General features: G+C 41.2%; 1 protein-coding gene across 1 annotated transcript; it reads right to left on the bottom strand.

Moving 5' to 3' along the window:
* Positions 1-6,615: 6,615 nt before the first annotated feature.
* On the bottom strand, positions 6,616-23,666 carry gal3st4 (galactose-3-O-sulfotransferase 4; the record flags this gene model as incomplete). Its single annotated transcript, XM_084165803.1, has 7 exons — positions 6,616-7,353; positions 7,796-7,998; positions 8,310-8,430; positions 10,529-10,675; positions 10,811-10,961; positions 21,072-21,191; positions 23,644-23,666. 7 exons carry the CDS (start codon positions 23,664-23,666, stop codon positions 6,616-6,618), a joined length of 1,503 nt encoding a protein of 500 aa, XP_084021929.1.
* Positions 23,667-26,696: the final 3,030 nt, after the last annotated feature.

Genomic DNA, 26,696 nt, shown 5'->3' on the forward strand with positions numbered 1-26,696 from the left:
ATACAATATGTAACATGGTTCCATTCAAGTCAATAGTGGAGAGGTCAACAGAAAAGTATTAATGTCACAGTACCATAGCAATCCGCACAAGCGGGAAATATGCCTTCAAACTAGCCTGTGAGGCAGCTCAGCCTCCAAGGATGATGTTTAACCAACTCAATCCAGAGTTGGTAAACATCAGTCTGGCAGGCAGAGCTGTGTGTGTGTGGTGTGTGTGTGTGTGTGTGTGTGTGTGTGTGTGTGTGTGTGTATGTGTGTGTGCATGCGTGCGTGTGTGCAGTGGTGTAAAGTACTTAATTAAAAATACTTTAAAGTACTACTTTTTAAATACTTTTCTATACTTTTACTTCACCACATTCCTAAATAAAAGAATGTACTTTTTACTCCATACATTTGCCCTGACACCCAAAAGTACTCATTACATTTTGAATGTTTAGCAGGACAGGACAATGGTCCAATTCACACACTTATCAAGAGACCATCCCTGGTCATCTCTACTGCCTCTGATCTGGGGGACTCACTAAACACAAATGCTTTGTTTGTAAATTATGTCTGAGTGTTGGAGTGTACCCCTGGCTATCCATAAATAAATAAAAACACTACAATTGTGCCTTCTGGTTTGCTTAATTTGAAATAATGTATACTTTTACTTTTGATACTTAAGTACAGTACCAGTCAAACGTTTGGACACACTTACTCATTCCAGGGTTTTTCTTTATTTGTCCTATTTTCTACATTGTAGAATAAACTATGAAATAACACATATGGAATCATGTAGTAACCAAAAAAGTGTTAAACAAATCAGATTCTTCAAAGTAGCCACCCTTTGCCTTGATGACAGCTTTGCACACTCTTGGCATTCTCTCAACCAGCTTCATGAGGAATGCTTTTCCAACAGTCTTGAAGGAGTTCCCACATATGCTGAGCACTTGTTGGCTGCTTTTCCTTCACTCTGTGGACCAACTCATCCCAAACCATCTCAATTGGGTTGAGGTCGGGTGATTGTGGAGGCCACGTCATCTGATGCAGCACACCATCACTCTCCTTCTTGGCCAAATAGCCCTTACACAGCCTAGAGGTGTGTTTTGGGTCATTGTCCTGTTGAAAAACAAATGATAGTCCCACTAAGCGCAAACCAGATGGGATGGCGTATCACTGCAGAATGCTGTGGTAGCCATGTTTGTTAAGTGTGCCTTGAATTCTAAATAAATCACAGACAGTGTCACCAGCAAAGCACCCCCACACCATCACACCTCCTACTCCATGCTTCATGGTGGGAACCACACATGCAGAGATAATCCGTTCACCTACTCTGCATCTCACAAAGAGGTTGGAACCAAAAATCTCAAATTTGGACTCCACCAGTCTAATTGCTCGTGTTTCTTGGCCCAAGCAAGTCTCTTCTTATTATTGGTGTCCTTTAGTAGTGGTTTCTTTGCAGCAAATCGACCATGAAGGCCTGATTCACGCAGTCTCCTCTGAACAGTTGATGTTGAGATGTGTCTGTTACTTGAACTCTGTGAAGCATTTACTTGGGCTGCAATCTGAGGTGCAGTTAAGTTTAATGAACTTAACCTCTGCAGCAGAGGTAATCTGGGTCTTCCTTTCCTGTGGCGGTCCTCAAGCGAGTCAGTTCCATCATAGCGCTTGATTGTATTTGTGACTGCACTTGAAGAAACTTTCAAAGTTCTTGAAATATTCCGGATTGACTGACCTTCATGTCTTAAAGTAATGATGGACTGCCGTTTCTCTTTGCTTATTTGATCTGTTCTTGCCATAATATTTTACCAAATAGGGCTATCTTCTGTATACTACCCCTACCTTGTCACAACACAACTGATTGGCTCAAACGCATTAAGAAGGAGAGAAATTCCACAAATTAACTTTTAACAAGGCACACCTGTTAATTACATTCCAGGTGACTACCTTATGAAACTGGTTGAGAGAATGCCAAGAGTGTGCAAAGCTGTCATCAAGGCAAAGGGTGGCTACTTTGAAGAATCTAACATCTAAAATATAGTTTGATTTGTTTCACACTTTTTTGGTTACTACATGACTCCATATGTGTTATTTCATAGTTTTGATGTTTTCACTATTATTCTACAATGTAGAATAATAATAATAATAATATGCCATTTAGCAGACGCTTTTATCCAAAGCGACTTACAGTCATGCGTGCATACATTTTTTTTTTGTGTATGGGTGGTCGCGGGGATCGAACCCACTACCTTGGCGTTACAAGCGCCGTGCTCTACCAGCTGAGCTACAGAGGACCAGAAAATAGTAGAAATAAAGAAAAACCCTTGAATGAGTTGGTGTGTCCAAACTTTTGACTGGTACTGTATATTTTTTCGTATATTTTAGCAATTACATTTACTTTTGATACCTAAGTATATTTAAAACCAAATACTTTTAGACTTTTAGTCAAGTAGTATTTTACTGGGTGACTTTCACTTTTACTTGAGTCATTTTCTATGAAGGTATCTTAACTTTTACTCAAGTATGACAATTGGGTACTTTTTCCACCAGTGTGTGCGTGTGTGTGTGTGTGTGTGTGTAGTTGCATTCTTGCCATTCTTTTCATGCATAAATACTTCATAAACTTGGGTCAAGTACCGTAAATGTTGTGTGTTTTTGCATGAATGTATAATATTGTTAATATTATAATACTAATTGCGATAATCAACATAATGAAATGGTGTATCAATGTGTGTATGTTTCCAAAAACAAAAATGAACAAACAGTTCAAAACTTTTTACACTATTTACCTTAAAATAATAAATACAATATATACAACAATATAACGATAAATACAGCAAGCTGTTGTTTTTAAAGCCCTTTTCCGAAATGTGCTGTTTTCTAAGGCAAGAAATAGCTGTTTTATTAGTGTTTGTTTGTTTGTTTCTGAAATGGTTGTAGTTCCTGGATGGTACATTGAATTGAGTTTGTAATGGATTTTGTAACATATTAAAATGATTCGTAATAACATGTTCTTGAACAATCACCATCATTCAACATCTCCTTTTTCTCTTAAAACCACCAAAAACCTCCATCTCTGTCACTCTTGGTCAAGACATTCAAAAAATACAAAAAACAAACAAACATGGAGGCAGTGAAATGGGCTTCTAGGTTAAGACACCCGCCATAACTGTAGTTCATAAGGATGTAAGACATAGAAAAGGCAGATAGATAGACACAGTGAAAGACATAGCAGTTGTTGTAACTTCCACATTCTATAGACGTTTTGAATCTAACAGTTCAAATAAATTCAAAAACATATTTCTGTTATTCCCTGGGTATGAAAACAGAAAACGTTTAAAACGGAAATTAGTGTTTTCATTGGACAAATTCTGGTAGTACCTCCTCCATTTCAAGATCATTTCTTCAGTTTCCTACTGAACATGACCCTATTTTGATCATACATGTTGTTAGCCATAGACACTGCCGATATTGTTTAAAAGATTACTTAAACATTTCCAGACAGTCACAGATTCTATCCAAATAGCACAGCTTGTTCTGCCAAAGACATTTGTACCTTTGTGTACACATGTTTTATACCGATTCCTACGCGCTAGTAAGATATTTAATAAATATTGACATCCTGGTACTCAGAGGATTCAGTGGCATTGCTATAGCCTGGTCCCAGATCAGTTTGTGCTGTACAACCAACTCCTATGGTTGTTGAGTGACGATCATAGGAGTGGCTAGATAGCAGAGACAGATCTGGGCCCGTATTTATCTAGTCTCAGAGTAGGAGTGCGGATCTAGGATCAGGTCCTCCCTGTCCACAATGATCTGATTAATTATGATCTAAATGATAAAATACTTTGAGATGCTTGATACATATGGCCCTAGGCTACCATTACACTTCCACACCAGCAGATGGCGTACCTTTATATATATGCGCCCCATGGTCACCTGACACCACCTGCGCTGCCTGGCTGGCTGAGCCACTGAGACCTGTGAGAGTGCATTTCAATGAGCTTCCATGACTCACACTTAAGCGGTCAAGCATGCGCGCGCGCACGCGCAAGTATGTGTGTGTTAAATGAAAAAAAAGAATACAAAATAAAAATGTATGCACTCACTAACTGTAAGTCGCTCTGGATAAGAGCGTCTACTAAATGACTAAAATGTAAATGTTAAATGTACTGTATATGTATGTAGCCAGGACAAACATATTTTCACGATTTCACTAATATCATCAAAATCAATGAATCATAGCATGTTTTTGGGCTCATTCGGTAGTTTTTACCTGAATCCTTCTGGAAAATAATGTTAAAAGTACCATTTATATATTCCTAAAACATACATTGAAAGTTATACTGTGGCTGCTTCCTGTTGTTATGGCTTTTTATTCATGGCCCAGTGTCAAAACACCGGTTTTAGATGTACAAATTCATAATCAATTTGTTGAAATAAGTTGTGATATTTTGAAGACCAATACATAAAAGTTACTCCCTACATATGTGTCACACTTGTGTTCAGATTACTTGTATTTTGCTAAATAAGTACCTTATAAACTGCACACAGACCAACATTTACCAAGTGGTCACTCAAGACTGGAATTGATGAGCTTGTTTTACTGTACTCAATATCACGCGCAAATTAATCACTCACATCGATATTGTATTGAAATCAATGGAACTGGGACAATAACCGCGGTGACATGTACTGTTTGCGCTTTTCTAACAGACAAACCTCAATGAACTTGGGTATACTACATATATCTGTCGATAGATAACAACTTTTCGCAGCCATTTATCAACGTATATCTCTGTGAGAAGATTATTTCGGTAGATAGCCATTGGCCAATAAGGAAAAGGAAACAGCACTTTTTGGACTGGATCATCTCAGTGAATCACCACCTCACATTGATTTCTAAATAGCAACAGGGGTTGGCTTTCATTTGAATGATAGCTTAACCCTCAAATCCATGAATTCATATGAGGCCACTCGTCCAGTGTCTATACAGGTCCACATTTTTCAGTGTTAAATTAGCACACTGCTTAGTGTACAGCCTTATTTGCATATTTTCCAGAGTGCCTTGCCTTTTGAGTGAATTGTAGTTTTACCACCTATAACTGTATTTGTTAGTGACAGAGACATGGTTGTTGCATTCATCCATTTAGTGAGATCCTAAGTGAATATGTTATCATTAAAATTACATTATTTAACACAATACAAAAAGTATTTAATAAGGCCTTATTTTGAGGGCCTTGTTTTAACCTGATACAGTGGCCTGAAACTCATGGTTTTCAGGCCTGCAAGTCACATTATGATGGCTTGCAAAGTGATGTGTAATTCCTATTGGAATCCAGCCAGATTGGTATATCCAACATTTGAATTTCTTATTTACCTGCAACCTGCATTCAGAATGACTGCTGGGTTAGGAAGACTAAGATATCAGAAATATGATTATGATGGACGTGGTTTTAGTTTAACACTGGTTATTAACACCAACACTGGGGTTATTTTACACCAAACAGTGTTAATGTAACACTTACCGAGTTAATTTAACATCTGAATCAACACTAGAAATGTTACACTGAAAAATCAACACTAAGTAACACTGGCCCATTTGCTGTGTAGCTCGCATTTAACACCCGCATTGAGTCAGGGAAATACTGTGTATCCAATATTACTGTATCTATTGAAAGCCACACTAAAAGGTTCAAAGTCAGACATGCTAGCTATCCATTCAACCACATTGCTTCAGTTCAGATACAGTACATTACTGCTGTACACTTCCATTCCTATCAAAGTACCATGTGTTAACTTAAGAGTTTTCTCTCCTAACTCCCATCTTGGATACATCACAGTTAGGCCTATTCTGAGATTCACTGCTCTCCAATGCTGGCTTCGTAACAGTGGAGGCTGGTGAACGGAATGAATAGAACGGTATCATGTGTTTGATACTGTTGCTTTCATTGCATTCCAGCCATTATGAGCCGTCCTCCCCTCACCAGCCTCTACTGCTTCATATGGTTTTCTACACCGGACACACTGCGTTCAAAGGGATGGAGTCCATTCCTATTCCTATTCTCAGTCAGAACATGCAACTCACATCAGTTGGGAATCCTTCCTCTCCCAGTATGTAGCTATGTCTGACTGCCTGGCTGCTGGCTGCTGTCATATCATATAGGCCATCTGTGTTAGTGTTCAAGAAAGGTAATAGCCTAGTTATTATTCTAAAAACAAAAACCGACTGGCTGAGTTCTCGATCGTGCAGGAGACTATGTTGAACGTAGCAGTTGGACCACCAAATGTAACTTTCTCTCTCGATCAGAGAAGCAGACGTTTTGAACGACATCTGGCCCACTGAATGCAATGCAATTCCATTTCAAGTCCCATTGAAAAACAGCCACAGCATTCATAAAGTCCATATGAACATGAAATAGTCATAACCAGTCGTAAGTTCAGCCAGAAGAAAGAGAATGTACAGTAAAGTAGAGGTGCAGCAGGGTTGGAGGAAGAATGGGTATTTTTTCCAACAAGTCTCTTGAGTACTTTAGTAATAGAAATACTCAACAAGTGCTTGAGTAAGAATACACAGGCTCAGTCAGGGTTTTTGTCTTCTCCATTCTCTCAAGGCAGTGAATTCTGGATGGAAAACTATCTTATCCTCCCTTTCCCTCCTCCTCCTCCTCGCAGCAATGTCTGGTTATTATTATTATTACTACGAGATAACCGACTCCCGTCCTCCCCCGTCCTCCCTCCTACTCCTTGTCCTCCTCCTTCCCCCACCCCCAGCTCTCCTGTCCTGAGTTGGGAGGAAGGGTCTTTCCTCACGTAGGCTCCCCCAGCAGGGATAGCCGGGGCCTGAGCTTGGGCAGCCTGGGGAGCAGCCCTGGGGAACTGCCTGGCGTCTAGCAGGTCTTTATACTGGATCTCCGGCCTGATCATCCTCAGACAGGCCTGATGGGTAGCGTTGTCCAGCCCAGGCTGGAGCTCATATCCCAGGATCTTCACCAAGCCGCTCTGGAAGGGCCTGATGGTCTTGTCGCGGATGCGGCTGGCCTCCACAGGTCTCCCGCCGTCCCTCAGGCAGGCCCGGGCCAGCACCTCCCGGCGGGTCCGGAGAAGGGCGACCTCCTGGTCCATCCTGGTTCTCCCGAAGCGATCCACCTCGTTCCAGAAGGAGCGGTTGAAGGCCTGGTAGAGGTGCCAGTCCAAGGCGTTCCACTCGCGGAGCTTTAGACGTTGGTCGTCTGTGAGAGCCAGGGCAGGGGGCTGCGCAGCAGCCGCTTTACCCACCCAGGAGCTGCCTCCGCTGGGCTTCTGCTGGCGGGCGTTGAGGCTGAAGGAGACGACGGCGTCCAGCGGCCAGCAGAGGGCGTGACGGAGCAGGACCTGTATTCATAAAGCGTAGGTAAGAGAGTGCTGATCTAGGATCAGGTCCACCTTGTCTATTAAATCGTCTTCACTGTATCGAAAAGGCAAGACCTATCCTAGGTCAGCACATTCATAAAGCTTCTCAGAGTAAGAATGCTGATCTAGGATCAGGTAATCTTATTCACTAAGGCAAACTGTATCCTAGATCAGCACTCCTACCCTGAGACGCTTGATACATATGGCCCCAGGACCTGTATTCATAAAGCGTAGATCAGGTCCACCTTGTCCGTGCATGTAATCTTATTCGCTGTATCTAAAAGGAAAAACTGATCCCAGGACCTGTATTTATAAAGGGTCTCAGAGTAAGAGTGCTGATCTAGGATCAGGTCCACCTATGGATAAAAGCTAAAAGCGTCTGCTAAATAGCATTTATTATTATATATTATAATAGTATATATACCATGGATTGGTCAAAGTGCTCAGAGACCAAGATGAGTTTGAAGGCGCGTCGGACAGCTGCTTCGCCACGTCGAGCCAGTGTGGTCGAGAAGTTGGCGTTGTGGTCCAGGCCGAAGTCGAACCAGAGCAGGTTGCGGGCGTAGTGGTTGTTACGGAGACGAGGGTCGTAGTACTTCCTGGGGTTGTCGGCAAAGTCTCCCAGGCCTGTCAGATTAGATTAAAGTTAAAATTAGATTAGAGATTACATTAAAATTAGATTAAGAAAACGTTATTGTCCTCAATGAGGCAATTCATTTTGCAGCATACAACCTCAATATATACAAATAACTGATTTCCCAGACAGATTAAGCCTACTCCTGAATTTAAAATGCATGCTCAATGGAGAATCTCCAATGAAAGTTATTTTGATTCCTGGACTAGGTTTAACCTGTGTCCAGGAATCCGGCCCAAAAAGTAACAGAACAGCAGACATGCACGAGCATTAAACAGTAGGCTAGATTGGCTACATGATGTACCTTTGGCCTTCTTGAAGGCGGGGGCGACAGCTTTGTAATAGGCGTAGGATGACTCGGCCAGCGCTACAGGGTCACGCATGATAGAGAAGTAGAAGGTGTCCACTGGCATCACCTTCTCTACCTGGAGGACCACAGAAGAAGAGGTCAGAGGTTAGCGTAAGGGTCAAAGGTCATGGGGAAAGAAAAGGAGTGATGGAAGCCAGAGTCAAACGGTTTGAATTACTTGAAATGACCCTGTACACTGTATAATTAAAAACATTGAAAATAAACTGTTTGCTGGATGTAAAAAATGAAATAATGAACTAAAGAACGGACATAATTTGAAGTTAGGTGCTGCCTAATGGTGCTCACTAATGTAAAAGTAATGAGTCACACATAGGGCTATGGTGGTCATGAAATTTTGTCAGCCGGTGATTGTCAAGCAAATAACTGTCGGCCTCACGGTAATTGACTGTTAATTAACATAAACACATTTAGCATCTCCTGCCTTCCACACATAGCCTACAAGCCACTGATGCTGACCTTTATAACATCTACATTTAAAAAAGTCAAATAAATCCATGTAATATAGCCTACAACTTCACAATAAATCCATTATCTATTTTAGACAGGTCTAAAGAAGTATGATATGAAGAAAATACAGTCTATTTCAGAAGAACAGAATAGCATACTCTGAGTTGTCCTTATGCGGCTATGCCAAATGGCTGTGGGCTACACTAGTTCATTTAGCAGACAAGATTTGCTTAGAATTCCGTGGCATTATTTTATAGTATGAAGAATACAATTGAACAAAGCTGAATAAAATATACATATTTTCTCCAAACGATTTGAGGGAGTGCGCACACGCGGCTATTCTGTGTTGAGCGGTTAACAAAGAAATACGTACTCCTATATGCTTAATTTAGAGTTATTAATGTAATTTAGTTGTTGACCTATTCTATTCTGTGTGAGAAATAAATATTCCAAACATAGTCTGGGACAGTTGTGGGATGCAATAGATCCCAAATTAATACAAACACTAGCATAAAAAATAAAAAAATACGCAATGTGGCTGACGCAACAGATCAGAACGTTTAGCTTAAAATGTTGATAAACTATTAGGCTATTTCTTCACTTTATAAGCGCAGCAATGCGCACATGGCAGTAGACCTGGCCTCCACAATCACCCGACCTCAACCCAATTGAGATGGTTTGGGATGAGTTGGACCGCAGAGTGAAGGAAAAGCAGCCAACAAGTGCTCAGCATATGTTGGAACTCCTTCAAGACTGTTGGAAAAGTATTCCTCATGAAGCTGGTTGACACATACACACACCGTATGCGCCGTCAGTGATGATTCTAAGATACACTATATATACAAAAGTATGTGGACACCCATTAAAATGAGTGGATTTGGCTATTTCAGCCACACCCGTTGCTGACAGGTGTATGAAATCGAGCACAGTCATGTAATCTCAATAGACAAACATTGTCAGTAGAATGGCCTTACTGAAGAGCTCAGTGACTTTAAACATGGCATCGTCATAGGATACCACCTTTCCAACAAGTCAGTTCATCAAATTTCTGCCCTGCTACAGCTGCCCCGGTCAACTGTAAGTGCTGTTATTGTGAAGTGGAAACATCTAGGAGCAACAACGGCTCAGCCGCGAATTGGTAGGCCACACAAGCTCACAGAACGGGACCGCCGAGTGCTGAAGCGTGTAGCGCGTAAAAATCATCTGTCCTCGGTTGCAACACTCACTACCGAGTTTCACCATCTGGCAATCCGATGGATTTTGGAATGAGATGTTCGACGAGCAGGTGTCCACATACTTGCTCCAACCTGTTGAAACGTTCACCTACAACTGTCACTGTCCTTTTCTTTGCCAACAACAGAAGCAGTTAACAAAACACAAGGGAACCTGCCAAACCTACAAAAGATATCATCAGCTCCATGCAAATAATAATATGTGTTAAGCTAACGTAAAAAAAAATAAAAATGAATCCTTCTGTCCTGTGGTTTTGTTTGTTTCCTCAATAAATAATAGGCCAACGTGTAAATATAGAATAAAAAATGTCCTCACATACACATGAATATAGGAAAAAATACAATACAATTGATCTTGTGTCTTGCCCTGTTTTTGGTTTGTTTGTTAGTACATTCTTTGCTGTTCAAAAACCTCAATAAATACACATTGGAAGAAAATATAGAAATGCACAATTAATAATTTAAAGCACGTACCTCTGGTTTGTTGAAGCGCATGTGGTTTCCCATGATGCTGAACTCGGCCACGTGGGGCCCTCTATAACCTTTGACCCTGTGTGCGTTGAAGGGGAGGGGGTAGCCAAACTGGTACCCCAGAGGCAGGGCGAAGCACAGATCCCTCTCCTAGAAGAAGAACAACAAGAACAGGAAGAAGACAATGGATTTGAAGCTGCTTTCAAAAAAACAAAAGAAATGGTACAATATAACACAAAAAGAGGTTTGCTGAAGGAAAGCCAAACTGAAGATAAAGTAGTCTACCTCTCCGTATCGGTAAAGCATGTTGAGAACAGTGCTGCTGGCTGTCTTGTGGGTCTTCAGGAACATAACGTGGCTGTGGGGCCGACAGGAGCCCAGAGACGAGCCCTGGCCGTCGGACGAGAACAGCGGCCGCGACCTATCCTGCTGGAGGCTGCATGAGGGGAGGGGGAAAATATGATAATTTAAAAATGGTTTGAAACAAAAAAAAAAAATATTTTTATGCAGTTCCACATGTGTACTTAGAGGAATAAATGTGAATATATGCAAATTGGCCCATAACTCCACCTATACAACAACATAGGCCTATGACTATACAGGCTGGAGACTCTTATCTCCCTCACTAACTTTAAGCATCAGTTGTCAGAGCACCTTACCGATCACTGCACCTGTACACAGCCCATCTGAAATTAGCCCACCCAACTACCTCATCCCCATATTGTTATTTATTTTGCTCATTTGCACCCCAGTATCTCTATTTGCACATCATCTCTTGCACATCTATTATTCCAGTGTTAATACTAATTGTAATTATTTTGCACTATAGCCTATTTATTGCCTTACCTCCATAACTTGCTACATTTGCACACACTGTATATATATTTTCTGCTGTATTTTTGACTTTATGTTTTTTTTTACCCCATATGTAACTCTGTGTTGTTGTTTTTATCACACTGCTTTGCTTTATCTTGGCCAGGTCGCAGTTGTAAATGAGAACTTGTTCTCAACTGGCTTACCTGGTTAAATAAAGGTGAAATAAAAATAAAAATAAAAATAATAATTATTTAAGCAGGGTTCATACAGACATTGGTAAGTCAAATTCAAGCACTTAATTGTAATTTTCAAGGACCTCAATGTTATACAATTGTATAATAATAAATAATATAATATGCCATTTAGCAGACGCTTTTATCCAAAGCGACTTACAGTCATGCGTGCATACATTTTTGTGTATGGGTGGTCCCGGGGATCCAACCCACTACCTTGGCGTTACAAGCGCCGTGCTCTACCAGCTGAGCTACAGAGGACCACATATAATTGTACATTTGGGCCTAATATAGAACCCCTCCCCCCAAAAAGCAAAAAATGTCAAATAAAAAGTAGGCCATTACCACTTTAAGAAAAATGCATTTTTTTATTCAAATTATTATTACATTCTAAAATATGTGAGAATAATGTGGACATTGCCTGACTAAATAGCGATTTTACTGTGTGGCCAATGCAGGCACACATAATAAAGCCATGAATAGTGGTAGCATTAATCTCACCATCGCTGTTTTTATAATGAGAAAGTGACCAAAAACCAGGTTCCTTTTTTAATGGAAGGATTTGTATGGAAAGCCAAGTTGAATCCAACATTAGATGTTGTCATCCTCATAAGAACCGCATATGGTTTTACCACAACAAAGTAGCGCAACACCCTTCAATTGAAACCGCGGAAAACAAACGAAAGTGGCCACATCTCTCACAAAAACGGATAAAAAATTTAATTACGGATAATTATAAGGGAGCAGGGGAACTTATAAATTGGCTACAATAATTACAAGGACCTTTCAAGCACCAAATTGAGGAAATGTCTGATTTTCAAGATAGGCCTATTCCAGTACTTACATTTCTGAGCTCCAAATTCATGCCCCTTGCACTGTTTGACGTTGCAGGTGTAACATGGAAAACAAACTTTATTTGTTATGTTATTTCATTACCAGATCATATTGTCAATAAGCCCACTAGGCTATGTAAATTGTTGTCATTATATCCAGAATATTTAACAGGAAGAGAGTTGGGTGTTGCCCAATAGTCTATCCTACACAATTGCGCACAGTAGACTCAGTGTCCAATCCGAGGTACAAAAACATATGAAAACATGAACTCATGACCTTGATGCTTTCTCTGTTAAATCTAACGAGACCCTGCTGTAAATCAAGCAGACAACAACAGATGATCAACCTCAATTCACTTGGGATATTAGATCCAATGTGAATCCATGCACAACTCTCTTCACTGGCGTAACAAATGAGACACCAAAATATTCCTCGCGAACACCTTTTTTTCCAGCACTTGTGCTGTTGTAGCATCGCATGCACTATCACAACAGCTGTTCATCACTTGGATGTCATTCTGAAAAATCTTTCCTGGATCAGATGATGGTGAACGCTGAAAGCTGAACGAGAGACCTCGGTTTATTGTTGTTTTTGTAAAGCTGTCAGTGTTTTTATATACTTTAATTTTATTTTGGATCCTGCGGCTCTGTTGGCCTTATCTGCTGTGAGCGCTGCTGTCTGTCCTGGATCCTGCCAGATTCTTCATAGGGGGAGAGACACGGAAGCCCAGCTAGCCTAGCTGACTCGGCGGTCTCAAATTGAGGTCTCTATTGAACGTTTCCAGCGCTACAGGAGCTGTGTTTACTTTGCTTTGTTCCGGGACAATGTGGACCGCGCTGACTTTCAATGTATCAACTGCTTGCTTGCGGAGCACTACAGGGGCGAAGTGGCTACTCTTAGCAAGCAAGTAGCAAACCTACACAAGCTACTGGGGAATCCACGCCCGCCTACTTTTTCTTTTTCTTCCACTCCAGTAGCCGGACGCCGCTCTGGTCTGGTGGAAGTGTCGCCGCCGTGTCAGCTCTCCACAGCCGACTGACGGGTGCTCAGCAGGGATCCATCGCGAAGGGGTCTCCCAACCAGCCATGGAGATACGTCACTTGCCGTGGAAGTCGAAGAAAGCGTCCTCTGGCAACGGGGGTCTCCTTGGAGATGTTAAGCCCGGACCTGACACAGACCAGAAACGGCTTTGCCGCCCTAGATCCAGAGGTTCCGGTGCCTTCTTCCTTAGGGGATTCCCATTCAAGATTGGAACCAGAGGTACCTGCGTCTTCATCCTCTGTTCTGTCTCCCTCTCCGGTGGCTTCTACCTCAGGTTCAGATCCTCAGAGCTCCCACCCTCATCAGACCGTGAGCCTGCCTGAGAGACCGGCCCATTCAACATCACCAGCAGCTCTATGGTGAGAAACATCTCGGTTCCCAATGCAAAAACCCTGTGCTACCCAGGAGCACGAGTACAGGACCTCACAAGGCTGCTTCCGACTGTTCTACGACAGATGCCGGGAGCTGACGCTGTCGTAGTCCATGTGGGGTCAAACGACATCAGGAGGGCTAGCTCGGAACATCTGAAAATTGATTTTAAAGAACTGATTTTAGCATTAAAAGACTCCAAAAAACGGCCAATCATTTCAGGTCCAGTACCATCGTTGGGCCGTGTGTGTGAAAGATTCAGCAGGTTACTGGCATTACACATCTGGCTAAAAGATTACTGTAGCTCTGCTGGAATCACTTTTATAGATCATTTGACACCTTCTGGAAACAGAAGATACTCTACAGGAATGATGGAGTCCATCCAAATCATCTTGGCTCCTGGACTCTGTCCACGCATTTCAAGGCTGCGTTGAAACAATGATTTATCAACGACCCAAGACCAGCTCAGTTAATCCCTACCATTGTGACAATGAGTCGTCATAATGCAGCATCAAATGTACATTATCCTAGGGGCGTTGGCAGACATATGTAAGTAACTTAATTGATGTCCCCTTAATTTCCCTGAATACCTCTGTTGATCCTACAGCTATTGTATGCAGTAATCATGAGCCTATGAACCAGAGTTACACTGTTAGCACTGAGGCGGTGTGCCCTAGTAGGAAGACCACTGTGTGCACCTCACCCTGCACATAACATGAGCAAGTCTACTTCTGATAAGCTTTACATTTACATTTTAGTCATTTAGCAGACGCTCTTATCCAGAGCGACTTACAGTTAGTGTGTGCATACATTATTATTATTATTTTCTATTTAGTTTTTTTCATACTGGCCCCCCCGTGGGAATCGAACCCACAACCCTGGCGTTGCAAACGCCATGCTCTACCAACTGAGCTACATCCCTGCTGGCCATTCCCTCCCATACCCTGGACGACGCTGGGCCAATTGTGCGCCGTCCCATGGGTCTCCCGGTCGCGGCCGGCTACGACAGAGCCTGGATTCGAACCAGGATCTCTAGTGGCACAGCTAGCACTGCGATGCAGTGCCTTAGACCACTGCGTAAAGCTTCCCAGTAAAGCATTAAAAACAATCAAGCAACCCAGAAAAGTGCTAAAAATAGCCCATATTAACATATGCAGCCTGAGAAACAAGGTCCACGAAGTCAATAACTTGCTTGTAACAGATGACATTCATATTCTGACTATCTCTGAAACTTAGATAATACCTTTGATGATACAGTGGTAGCAATACATGGTTATAACATCTACCGAAAAGACAGAAATGCCAACGGGGGCGGTGTTGCGGTCTATATTCGGAACCACATTCCTGTAAAGCTTAGAGACAATCTCATGTTAAATACTGTAGAAGTAATATGGCTACAGGTTCATCGGCCTCACCTAAACCCCATTATTGTGGGAAGCTGCTATAGAACAAGTGCTAACAGTCAGTATCTGGATAATATGTGTGAAATGCTTGATGATGTATGTGATGTCAACAGAGAAGTATATTTTCTGGGTGATTTAAATATTGACTGGCTCTCATCAAGCTGCCCACTCAAAAGAAAAAACTTAAAACTGTAACCAGTGCCTGCAACCTGGTTCAGGTTGACAGTCAACCTACCATGGTATTTACAAACAGCACAGGAATGAAATCATCAACATCTATTGATCCCATCTTTACTAATGCTGCAGAAATTTGCTTTAAAGCAGTATCCAAATCCATAGGATGTAGTGATCACAATATCATTTTTTACATTTTAGTCATTTAGCAGACGCTCTTATCCAGAGCGACTTACAGTTAGTGAATATTTTTTATTTTTTTTTATACTGGCCCCCCGTGGGAATCAAACCCACAACCCTGGCGTTGCAAACGCCATGCTCTATCAACTGAGCTACATCCCTGCCGGCCATTCCCTCCCCTACCCTGGACGACGCTGGGCCAATTGTGCGCCGCCCATGAGTCTCCCGGTCGCGGCCGGCTGCGACAGAGCCTGGATTCGAACCAGGATCTCTAGTGGCACAGTTAGCACTGCGATGCAGTGCCTTAGACCACTGCGCCACTCAGGAGTGGAATAGTAGCCATATTTAGGAAAACCAAAGTTCCAAAGGCTGGGCCTAACATTGTGTATAAGAAGTCATACAAGAAGTTCTGTAGTGATTCATATGTTGATGATGTAAAGAATATTTGCTGGTCTGTGGTGTGTAATGAGGAGCAACCAGACGTTGCACTTTACACATTTATGAAATTGCTTATTCCAGTTACTAATAAGCACGCACCCATTAAGAAAAGGACTGTAAAAAACTGTTAAATCCCCTTGGATTGATAAGGAATTGAAAAATTGTATGGTTGAGGGATATGAGGGCCAGAACATGGCTAATGAACTGAATGTTTTCTTCTCAAGATTTGAATCAGACAACTTTGTGTCGGAGGTAAAACAAATGGAAGCATCATTACAAATGTTTGAGAGAGTTGTTGTTCAACAGTCTGATGTTCTAAAGTTGTTCAGGGGATGTAACACATACAAAAGCCCAGGCCCAGACAAAATAAGTGGGCATGTGTTAAAGCACTGTGCTGAACAACTGGCTGGTGTTTTTACAGACATTTTCCAATCCTCACTCAACCAGCAACACGTTCCAGTATTGTGGAAAAAATCAATAATTATACCAATTCCTAAAGTATCAAATCCCTCTGTGCTGAATGACTATCGCCCTGTCGCTTTGACATCCTTAGTTATGAAATGCCTTGAGAAAATTGTGAAAAGTCATATTCTCAGTGTCACCCAGAAGCTCCTCGACCCATTTCAGTTTGCCTATCAGACCAGCAGAGGAGTTGATGATGCCATTCTTACCCTCCTTAACATGGTCTATAGACATCTAGAAGGTGCCAAATCCCATGTCAGGGTTCTGTTTGTTGACTTTTCTTCTGCCTTCAACACAATCCAGCCTTACATTCTGGCACAGAGACTCATTCGGGACTTTTCCTTAGATGGGGGGCTGGTTTTGTGGCTGTTGGACTTCCTGAGCCAACGCTCACAGCGAGTCAAAATAGGTCCCCATGTGTCGGATATACGCAATACCAACACAGGCTCTCCTCAGGGATGTGTTTTGTCCCCACTTCTGTACATCTTGTACACTAATAGTTGTACTAGTTCCCATACTGACAGACACCTCGTTAAGTTTGCTGATGACACTGCCTTGATCAGCCTGTTGCATGATGACGAGGAACATCATGGCCCGGTCCTAGATGACTTTGTAGAGTGGTGTGAGGAATCACACTTGGTCCTCAATACTAACAAGACCAAAGAGATGTGCATAGACTTCAGGAAGCGTACAACACCTACCTCTGCAACATCTATCAGAGGCCAGAATATAGAAATTGTAGAGGAATATAAATATCTGGGTGTCTTTTTGGACAGTAAGCTTCAGTGGAGTAAATGTACAGACCAGATCTACAAAAAGAGCCAACAGAGACTGTATTTTCTAAAAAAGTTGGGTTCTTTTAATATAGACTGTACTATATTGACTCTGTTTTACAAATCCTTTATTGAGAGTATTTTAACTTTTTGTATTGTTTGTTGGTTTGGCAATGCCACTGTCAGTCAGAGAAACATGCTGAGAAGGATTATTACCACAGCAAGTAAGGTACTTGGAGTCAAACAGACAGGCCTGGATGAGATCTTTAAGGTCAGGGCCCTCCGTAAGGCTCACAAAATCATTTTAGACCCAAGTCACCCCCTGTACCTGGACTTTGAATTACTCCCCTCTGGGCGTAGGTATAGGGCACCCCTCAGTAGGAAAAATAGAACGAGACAATCATTTGTGCCAGGTGTGATATCCCTCTTAAATAGCTCGGGCAAATGTTCCCATTGACCCCGTAAGGCCAGCAGGCTAGTCTTTGTTTTAAATGTTTTATTTCTTATTTCTTATTTTTATTGGTGCGTGACTGTTATTGAAAGTTGTATTGTCAATCTTGTTTTGTATTTAACGCCACTTTAAATGTGTACATGACACTGCAACAAAATTTCCCCATGGGGACAATAAAGTAAGTAAGTAAGTAAGGATGAGGCAAATGGTATGGCAAATAAGTCTGGCAGCCTAACTGATTGGCAAACGTACTGCAAATTAAGAAATCATGTGACTAAACTTTATAAAAAATAAACTATACTATGAAACAAAAATAAATGATATAAAGAACGATAGTAAAAAGCTTTGGAGCACCTTAAATGAAATTTAGGGGAAAAAGGCAAACTCAGCTCCATCATTCATTGAATCAGATCGCTCATTCATCACAAAACCCACTGATATTGCCAACTACTTTAATTACTTTTTCATTGGCAAAATAAGCAAACTTAGGTATGACATGCCAGCAACAAATGCTGACACTACACATCCAAGTATATCTGACCAAATTATGAAAGACAAGAATTGTACTTTTGAATTCCGTAAAGTCAGTGTGGAAGAGGTAAAAAATGTATTGTTGTCCATCAACAATGACAAGCCACCGGTGTATGACAATCTGGATGGAAAATTACTGAGGATAATAGCTGCCGATATTGCTACTCCTATTTGCCACATCTTCAATTTAAGCCTACTAGAAAGTGTGTGCCCTCAGGCCTGGAGGGAAGCTCCTGGAGGGAAGTCATTCCGCTACCTAAGAATAGTACTGGCTATTCTTGGGTAGTACTGGCTATTCTTACTGGCTCAAATAGCCGACCAATCAGCCTGTTACCAACCCTTAGTAAACTTCTGAAAAAAATGGTGTTTGACTAGATACAATGCTATTTCACAGTAAACAAATTGACAACAGACTTTCAGCACGCTTATAGGGAAGGACACTCAACAAGCACTTACACAAATGACTGATGATTGGCTGAGAGAACTTTATGATAAAATGATTGTGGGGGCTGTCTTGTTAGACTTCAGTGCAGCTTATGACATTATCGATCATAGTCTGCTGCTGGAAAAACGTATGTGTTTTGGCTTTACACCCCCTGCTATAATGTGGATAAAGAGTTACTTGTCTAAAAGAACACAGGGGTGTTCTTTAATGGAAGCCTCTCAAACATAATCCAGGTAGAATCAGGAATTCCCCAGGGTAGCTTTTTAGGCCCCTTACTTTTTCAATCTTTACTAATGACATGCCACTGGTTTTGAGTAAAGCCAGTGTGTCTATGTATATGGATGACTCCACACTATACACGTCAGCTACTACAGCAACTGAAATGACTGCAACACTTAACAAAGAGCTGCAGTTAGTTTCGGAATGGGTAGCAAGGAATAAGTTAGTCCTAAATATTTCCAAAACTAAAAGCATTGTATTTGGGACAAATCATTCACTAAACCCTAAACCTCAACAATATCTCGTAATGAATAATGTGGAAATTGAGCAAGTTGAGGTGACTAAACTGCTTGGAGTAACCCTGGATTGTAAACTGTCATGGCCAAAACATATTAATACAACAGTAGCTAAGATGGGGAGAAGTTTGTCCATAATAAAGCGCTGCTCTGCCTTCTTAACAACACTATCAACAAGGCAGGTCCTACAGGCCCTAGTTTTGTCGCACCTAGACTACTGTTCAGTAGTGTGGTCAGGTGCCACAAAGAGGGACTTGGGAAAATTGCAGTTGACTCAGAACAGGGCAGCACGGCTGGCCCTTAAAAGTACACGGAGAGCTAACATTAATGACATGCATGTCAATCTCTCATGGCTCAAAGTGGAAGAGAGATTGACTTCATCACTACTTGTTTTTGTAAGAGGTGTTGACAAGCTGAATGTACCGAGCTGTCTGTTTAAAATACAAGCACACAGCTCGGACACCCATGCATACCCCACAAGACATGCCACCAGAGGTCTCTTCACAGTCCCCAATTCCAGAACAGACTATGGGAGGCGCACAGTACTACATAGAGCCATGACTACATGGAACTCTATTCCACATCAGGTAACTGATGCAAGCAGTAGAATCAGGTAAAAATAGTTTATCAATGAATTATCAACATCTGTAACAAGTTGTCCTGTGTAGGAAATCCTCACTGGTACCCTAGTTTATAGAAAGACCCATATAGATACTGTAGTCATTTACTGGACACACTTATATCCAAACAACAGTTGGGTCACTCTAGAAGAGAACAGGGACCAGGTCATTTCTCCAAATACAGTTACATTTTTAAAATGTGCATGGGCTGCGTCACAATCCACCGCATCTGCCTATGTCGGACTTCGCATCTGTGGTGGAAGGTGGCAGAGCTACAGCAGTGTTTGTCAGACCATGAGACATCCTGAAAATCGGCCTTCTCACGAAGATGCCTGTAGCGTCCAAACGGTTTGGCCTACAAACTCTATGGAAAGATGAGACTCTCACCAACATGATGGTGTTCTCCGTTTTGCTCTACAACCCCCACAAGTGTCACGGGACTCGTCTGAAAGTAACCCATACAAATGAATGGAAGTATGGAGGTAGTTTTGTGCCAACAAAAATAAGGGGTTAAATATGTGTAAAAAATAATTTCCTGAGCTCTCTTATATCTCCTAGATATAGGACAGACACTTCAAAACCTTGTTCCTTATGATTTATTTTTTGACTGTCTTTTTTGCCATTTATGAATGTGTTATTCAATGCGTTTCTATGGGCTATAGTAGTAAAGGCCAAATTCAATATTTTATTTTATTTTATAAATATATTTTTTTATACCTAAAGGGGTCCTAAAATTAAAATCAAATAGCTAAATGATCCATGGTATGATCATCTTAAAACAATTCCATATGTTAGTTTAGTATAACCCCCTAACAACTTAGACTTTTAGAGGTTATTAATGAGCCAAGACATAACATACAGTACATGGTAAGTCTCTAAAATGTAGGTGCTACTACAATGTATTTTTCTACTTCATTGTTTTGCTGATGAAAGCAATATGAAAAAAAAGAGAAAGGTGCAAATAGCAAATTACTCAAGTTGCAGGTCAAAGTTGACTGAACACAACATACTGCTGTATTGGTTGGCCCTATACTGGTTGGGATAGGGAAGTTGATTCTATTCTCTATTGAAGAATGGAATGAAATCAGAAGAAGAAGAACAAGAACAAGAAGTTGTTGTTACAAAGAGCTCCAGAGTGGGTATAGCCTGATCCCACAGCTGTTTGTGCTTTTTTGCCAACTCCAACGCTCATTGTCAAACAGGAGTTTGCAAAGACAGCAGAAACTGATCTGGGACCATGCTAGGGTGGAGGACCTCTGACCTTTTGTTGAAGATGACCCCCAGTAGCTGTCCAGCGAAGGCGATAGCCACGAACACCAGCAGGGCCTTCCAGAGCCACATAGGCCCCACCCGATAGCGCCCCAGCCCTAGCCGCATCCTCCTGGAGAGAGGGAGAGAATTATAAATATTATAATAATAAATAATATGCCATTTAGCAGACGCTTTTATCCAAAGCGACTTACATTATTGTTGTTGTTATTTATTTAAGGGTCCAAAGCCACATGGGCCCCAGCCGCATCCCCCTTGTGTGTGTGTGTGTGTGTGTGCGTGTGTGAGTGGGAGAAAGAGAGAGAATTGCATGGGTCACCAAACAAATATGATATAACACACCAAACTAATATAAGGGTTAGGCTCAGAGCCACGTAGGCCCCAGCCACATCCTCCTGGAGTGGGGTGGGAGAGGAAGGAGAGGGGGGAGAAGGGGAGAGGAGAGGGTAGAAAGAGCAAGGGAGGAGAGATAGAGGGGAGTGGAAGAGGGACAGAGAAATAAGGAGAGAGAGGGGAAGGGAGGGAGGGAGGGAGAAAGATAAAGGAAAGTAGTGTGAGAGAGGCAGAGTTGCATGGGTCACCAAACAATTATGACTTGAGGGTTGTGATGACCATCAAAACACACCAGTATCAGCGAGTACATTCTCTGAGTATGTAAACAGAACAAGGTATAATTGACCTAAACAACAAGTCTATAGAGGGTAGGGGAATTTCGTGAATTCGTGTGTGTGTGCACGCGGTTTAGTCACTCTCCATTGATGTGTTTGTTTACTTTCCTCCATTTGTCAGGGGTACAGTTCTTGCAAAATCGTGGAAGTAGGCCTATACAGTACTTCTAAATAGGGTATCTGGTTCAATACAGTATCATATGTCATCATAGGAGGAATTGGTTTAGCGGTACTGTAATGATATCACTGTACTGTGCAAACCTGTTACTGACTCTCTGTTCACAACTGGATGTTTTGCATGAAGAATTCTAACAAATACCAGACTCTTTCTGCCACAACAGTAACAGCTAGATAGCTTGCTACAGTTCTAGCCCACTGTCCCCACTGTAATGTTTATGTCACAGTATTAACCTCACCTCTTCTGCTGTGTGCTACAATACATGTATTTATTGTTATAATAAAATAATGATAAAAACTAAAGATAGAGTGGGGATCTACTGGGTGATCTGAAAAGTCATAGTCAATCGATCAATAATATAATTGTAAAATAATACTTTTAGCAAAAATGTTTATTTTCAATTTACAATCTGTAGAAACAATGAGAATAGAAGGGTTCAGAACTTTTGTGAAACATCACAGTACAGTTGAAAAATATATGGCAAATAGAAATCCAATATGGATGGTGTTAAGAGATAGATGGGAGGTGTTGAATGGAGCTGAAGGATGGGACTAATAACAACTAATAACAACAAGATAACTAATGTAAAGCATACTGTGTCCATAATAAGTATATAGGTTATAGGTTGAAAGCTTTTGTGAAAGAGCACTGTTAGAAAGATATGGCATTTAGAAGCAAACCGGATGGACATCATGAAAATGATCGGAGAGGTTGAGGGTAGAGGAAGTTCAGGAGTAAAAACAAACTAAATAGAATTATTGTAAAATTGACTGTGTCCATAAAATATATATAGTATGTATAAGCTGGAAGTAGAGGCCTAAGCGTTGTTGTTCACTGGTTTACTCCAATTAGGGAAGGGGTGGTGGGGTTGGAAAGTAATAAAGGGAAATACATTTTTTTAAAGGATATATATATATATATATATATATATATATATATATATATATATATATATATATATATATATATATATATATATATATATATATATATATATATATATGTATGTATATGTATGTATGTATATGTGTATATATATATATATATGCGATTTAAAAAAACATGGGGGATTGGAGGTGATGCAGACAATTACATTGATGGAAGTTACAATCTATCTGCAATATTGAAGCTGATCTACCCCCAAAAAACAAAAACAAAAACAAAAAAAAGATAAGAGTGGGGAAATATACTTGAATGTTCTCAGATGTTCAATCAAGCACAATGGTTTTTTGGGCTGAGAGGAGGCAAGCTGTATGCAATAACCACAGACAAGAACAGCACACTGCTGATTGAAAATTAATATTTCTAGCTACACCACAAAATCGTAACAGACAGACCGAAAGCACGGATTTCAGTTTGTCACACAAGCAAGCATGGTGATGAGTCGACCTGCTAGTAAGCAAGGCAAGGCAAGCAAATGCTTAAGATAAGTTACATTGTGATACGCCCTAATACAAATTATATAAACTGAATGCTCAATGAAGGGTATAGCCTAAGCAAGAGACATTATCGCAAGGACGAGGGGGCCTTAGTTTGGTAGGATTCTCCTTTCAGTATCCCGACCATAAAAAACAACCACCGCTGTCTGTGTCACTATATCAATCTCAGCTCAGAAAGCCCTGTATCTATCAACCTCCCTTGTCCGATTCCGCCGCCGGCTTGGATTGCAATGCAAGCCCCGTATCGGTCCCAACTGAACACAAACCCGGTGTTCTTACCTCGCTCTCCGTTTGAAAGCCATGATAGAACCGGGCCGGTGGCGGTTTCCGTGGTGTGTTGCAGCGGTTGGCGGCAGCAGGAGCCACCGTGCATCTCGAAGGCACGAGCCCTGGCCGTGCCTTTACCGAAACCCACCGACCGAAAATAGGATAAAATCAATCCATCGATATAGATTAACGAGTATTATTGTCGTCTGTATAAAATACCGGAGGTTTTACTTTACGATTTTAGGCTGCAGTAGGCTGCTACGTGACGCCCTCGCAGTGCCGTTTGTCAAGCTGCATTCGCTTGTATTATTGCGCCTTTCTCCTTGCTGGCTAGCTGCACCTTCAGGGCTCTGGGATAAAACAGGTTTGGACGGAGAGAGGGGCTGGCTTTGTGAGTGTAAATGTTTATGTGCAGTGGAGGGGTCATGAGAGGCGGCGGAATCACACACAAACATACACAGACACAGCACAGACACAGCACAGCACAGCACACATGCACGCACACAGGGTTCGATACTGCGACCAAAAAAAGTCCCATTTGCGACGGTTTGACTTGGCAGTGCAACACTCATTTTTAATAGGTTGCAAGGGTGCCAGTGAAAATGTTTTATATGGTCATGTTTTTTTAATCATCATGATTTATTCAAACAGTAATGTGCAATTGACCAAAAATAAACCAACTTTCTGAAGAAACAACAACAGCACGGGAATGCCCCTGTCTGTGTCAGGGCTCGACAGACAGGGGAGGTTTTGGAAACCAAGTTGATCATCCCGTCAGTGGGCAGCTAGGGCCAGTGAAAATGTTTGTTGTTGTAATAATGCTATTTTTTTATCTAGGCTATATAATTGGTTTAAAAAACGGATGGATTCCCGAAGCTGTTCGTTCATTATTATTTATTACATGCGGCCTGCACACATACATAGCACCGACAGAGCTCTCAAACAGCATGGGGTAGGAAAGTAGAAAGTAAGAAATATGTTCCAAGTAATGATATCAAACAGTAAATGTTAAAGCAAGAATGGGTATGCAAACCTGGTATTTATTGAACATGAAATACAGAAATATCTCATTTACATAAGTAACCTTTGGCTGCAAGTACCACTGTGAGTCTTTCTGGGTAAGTCTAAGAGCTTTCCACACCTGGATTGTGATACATTTGCCTATTATTCATTTCAAAATTCTTCAAGCTCTGTCAAATTGATTGTTCATCATTGCTAGACAACCATTTTCTGGTCTTGCCATAGATTTTCAAGTAGATTTAAGTCAAAACTGTAAATCGGCCACTCAGGAACATTCACTGTTTTCTTGGTAAGCAACTCGAGTGTAGATTTGGCCTTGTGTTATTGGTTATTGTCCTGCTGAAAGGTAAATTAATCTCTCAGTGTCTGGTGGAAAGCAGACTGAACCAGGTTTTCCTCTAGGATTTTGCCTGTGCTGAGCTCCATTCTGTTTCTTTTTTATCCTGAAAAGCTCCCTAGTCCTTAACGATAACAAGCATACCCATAACATGATACAGCCACCACTATGCTTGAAAATATGGAGTGGTACTCAGTAATGTGTTGTATTGGATTTGCCCCAAACATAACACTTTGCATTCAGGACAAAAAGTTAATTTCTTTGCCACATTTCTGGCAGTATTACTTTATTGCCTTGTTGCAAACAGGGTGCATGTTTTGGAACATTTTTATTCTGTACAGGCTTCCTTCTTTTCACTCTGTCAATTATGTTAGTATTGTGGAGTAACTACAATGTTGTTGATCCATCCTCAGTTTTCTCCTATCACAGCCATTAAACTCTGTAACTCTTTTAAAGTCACCATTGGCCTCATGATGAAATCCCTGAGCGGTTTCGTTCCTCTCCGGCCACTGAGTTAGGAAGTATTGTTTTAGTGACTGGGTGTATTGATACACCACCCAAAGTGTAATTCATATCTTCACCATGCTCAAAGGGATATTCAATTTATTTTTAACCATCTACCATTGGAAAACCTCCCTGGTCTTTGTGGTTGAATCTGTGTTTGAAATTCAGTGCTCGACTGAGGGACCTTACAAATAATTGTATATGTGGGATACAGAGATGAGGTAGTCATTCAAAAATCATGTTAAACACTATAATTGCACACAGAGTGAGTCCATGCAACTTATTATCTGACTTGTTAAGCACTGTTTTACTTGTGAAATTATTTTGGCTTGCCATAACAAAGGGTTTGAATAGTTATTGACTCGAGACATTTCAGCTTTTCATTTTTTATTATTTTGTAAAAATGTCGAAAAACATAATTCCACTTTGAAATTTTGGGGTATTGTGTGTAGGCCTGTGACCAACAATCTAGATTTAATCCATTTTAAATTCAGGCTGTAACACAACAAAATGTGGAAAAAGTCAAGGGGTGTGAATACTTTCTGAAGGCACTGTATACCTACCTGGCAGAATCATGATTATTTGCATCAATCCAGTGGCCATTTGTTTTGAAAACTTCCAAGTGCACTACAGAAACACCAGGGCGCACCTGAATTAAAGAGAAGGGAAAGGGGATACCTAGTCAGCTGCACAACTGAATGCATTCAACCGAAATGTGTCTTCCATATTTAACCCAACCTCTCTGAATCAGAGAGGTGCGGGGGGCTGCCATAATCGGCGCCCGGGAAATAGTTGTTGGGGGTTAACTGCCTTGCTCAAGGGCAGAATGACAGATTTTTTCACCTTGACGGCTCGGTGATTCAAACCAGCGACCTTTCAGTTACTGGCCCAAGGCTCTTAACTGCTATGTACAGTGCCTTTGGAAAGTATTCAGATCCCTCGACTTTTTCTACATTTTGTTTTACATTACAGCCTTATTCTAAAATTGAATTTTTTTTCCAATCCTCATCAATCTACACACAATACCCCATAATGAAAAAGTGAAAACACGTTTTTAAAAATGTTAGCAAATTTATTAGAAATAAAAAACAGAAATACATTATTTCCATAAGTATTCAGCCCCTTTGCTATGAGACTCGAAATTGATCTCAGGTGCATCCTCAGGTCTCAGGTGTGGTCCTCTGTAGCTCAATTGGTAGAGCAT

This window comes from Coregonus lavaretus, assembly GCF_964263955.1.
Source record: "Coregonus lavaretus genome assembly, chromosome: 7".
In the NCBI taxonomy this organism is placed as follows: Eukaryota; Metazoa; Chordata; class Actinopteri; order Salmoniformes; family Salmonidae; genus Coregonus; species Coregonus lavaretus.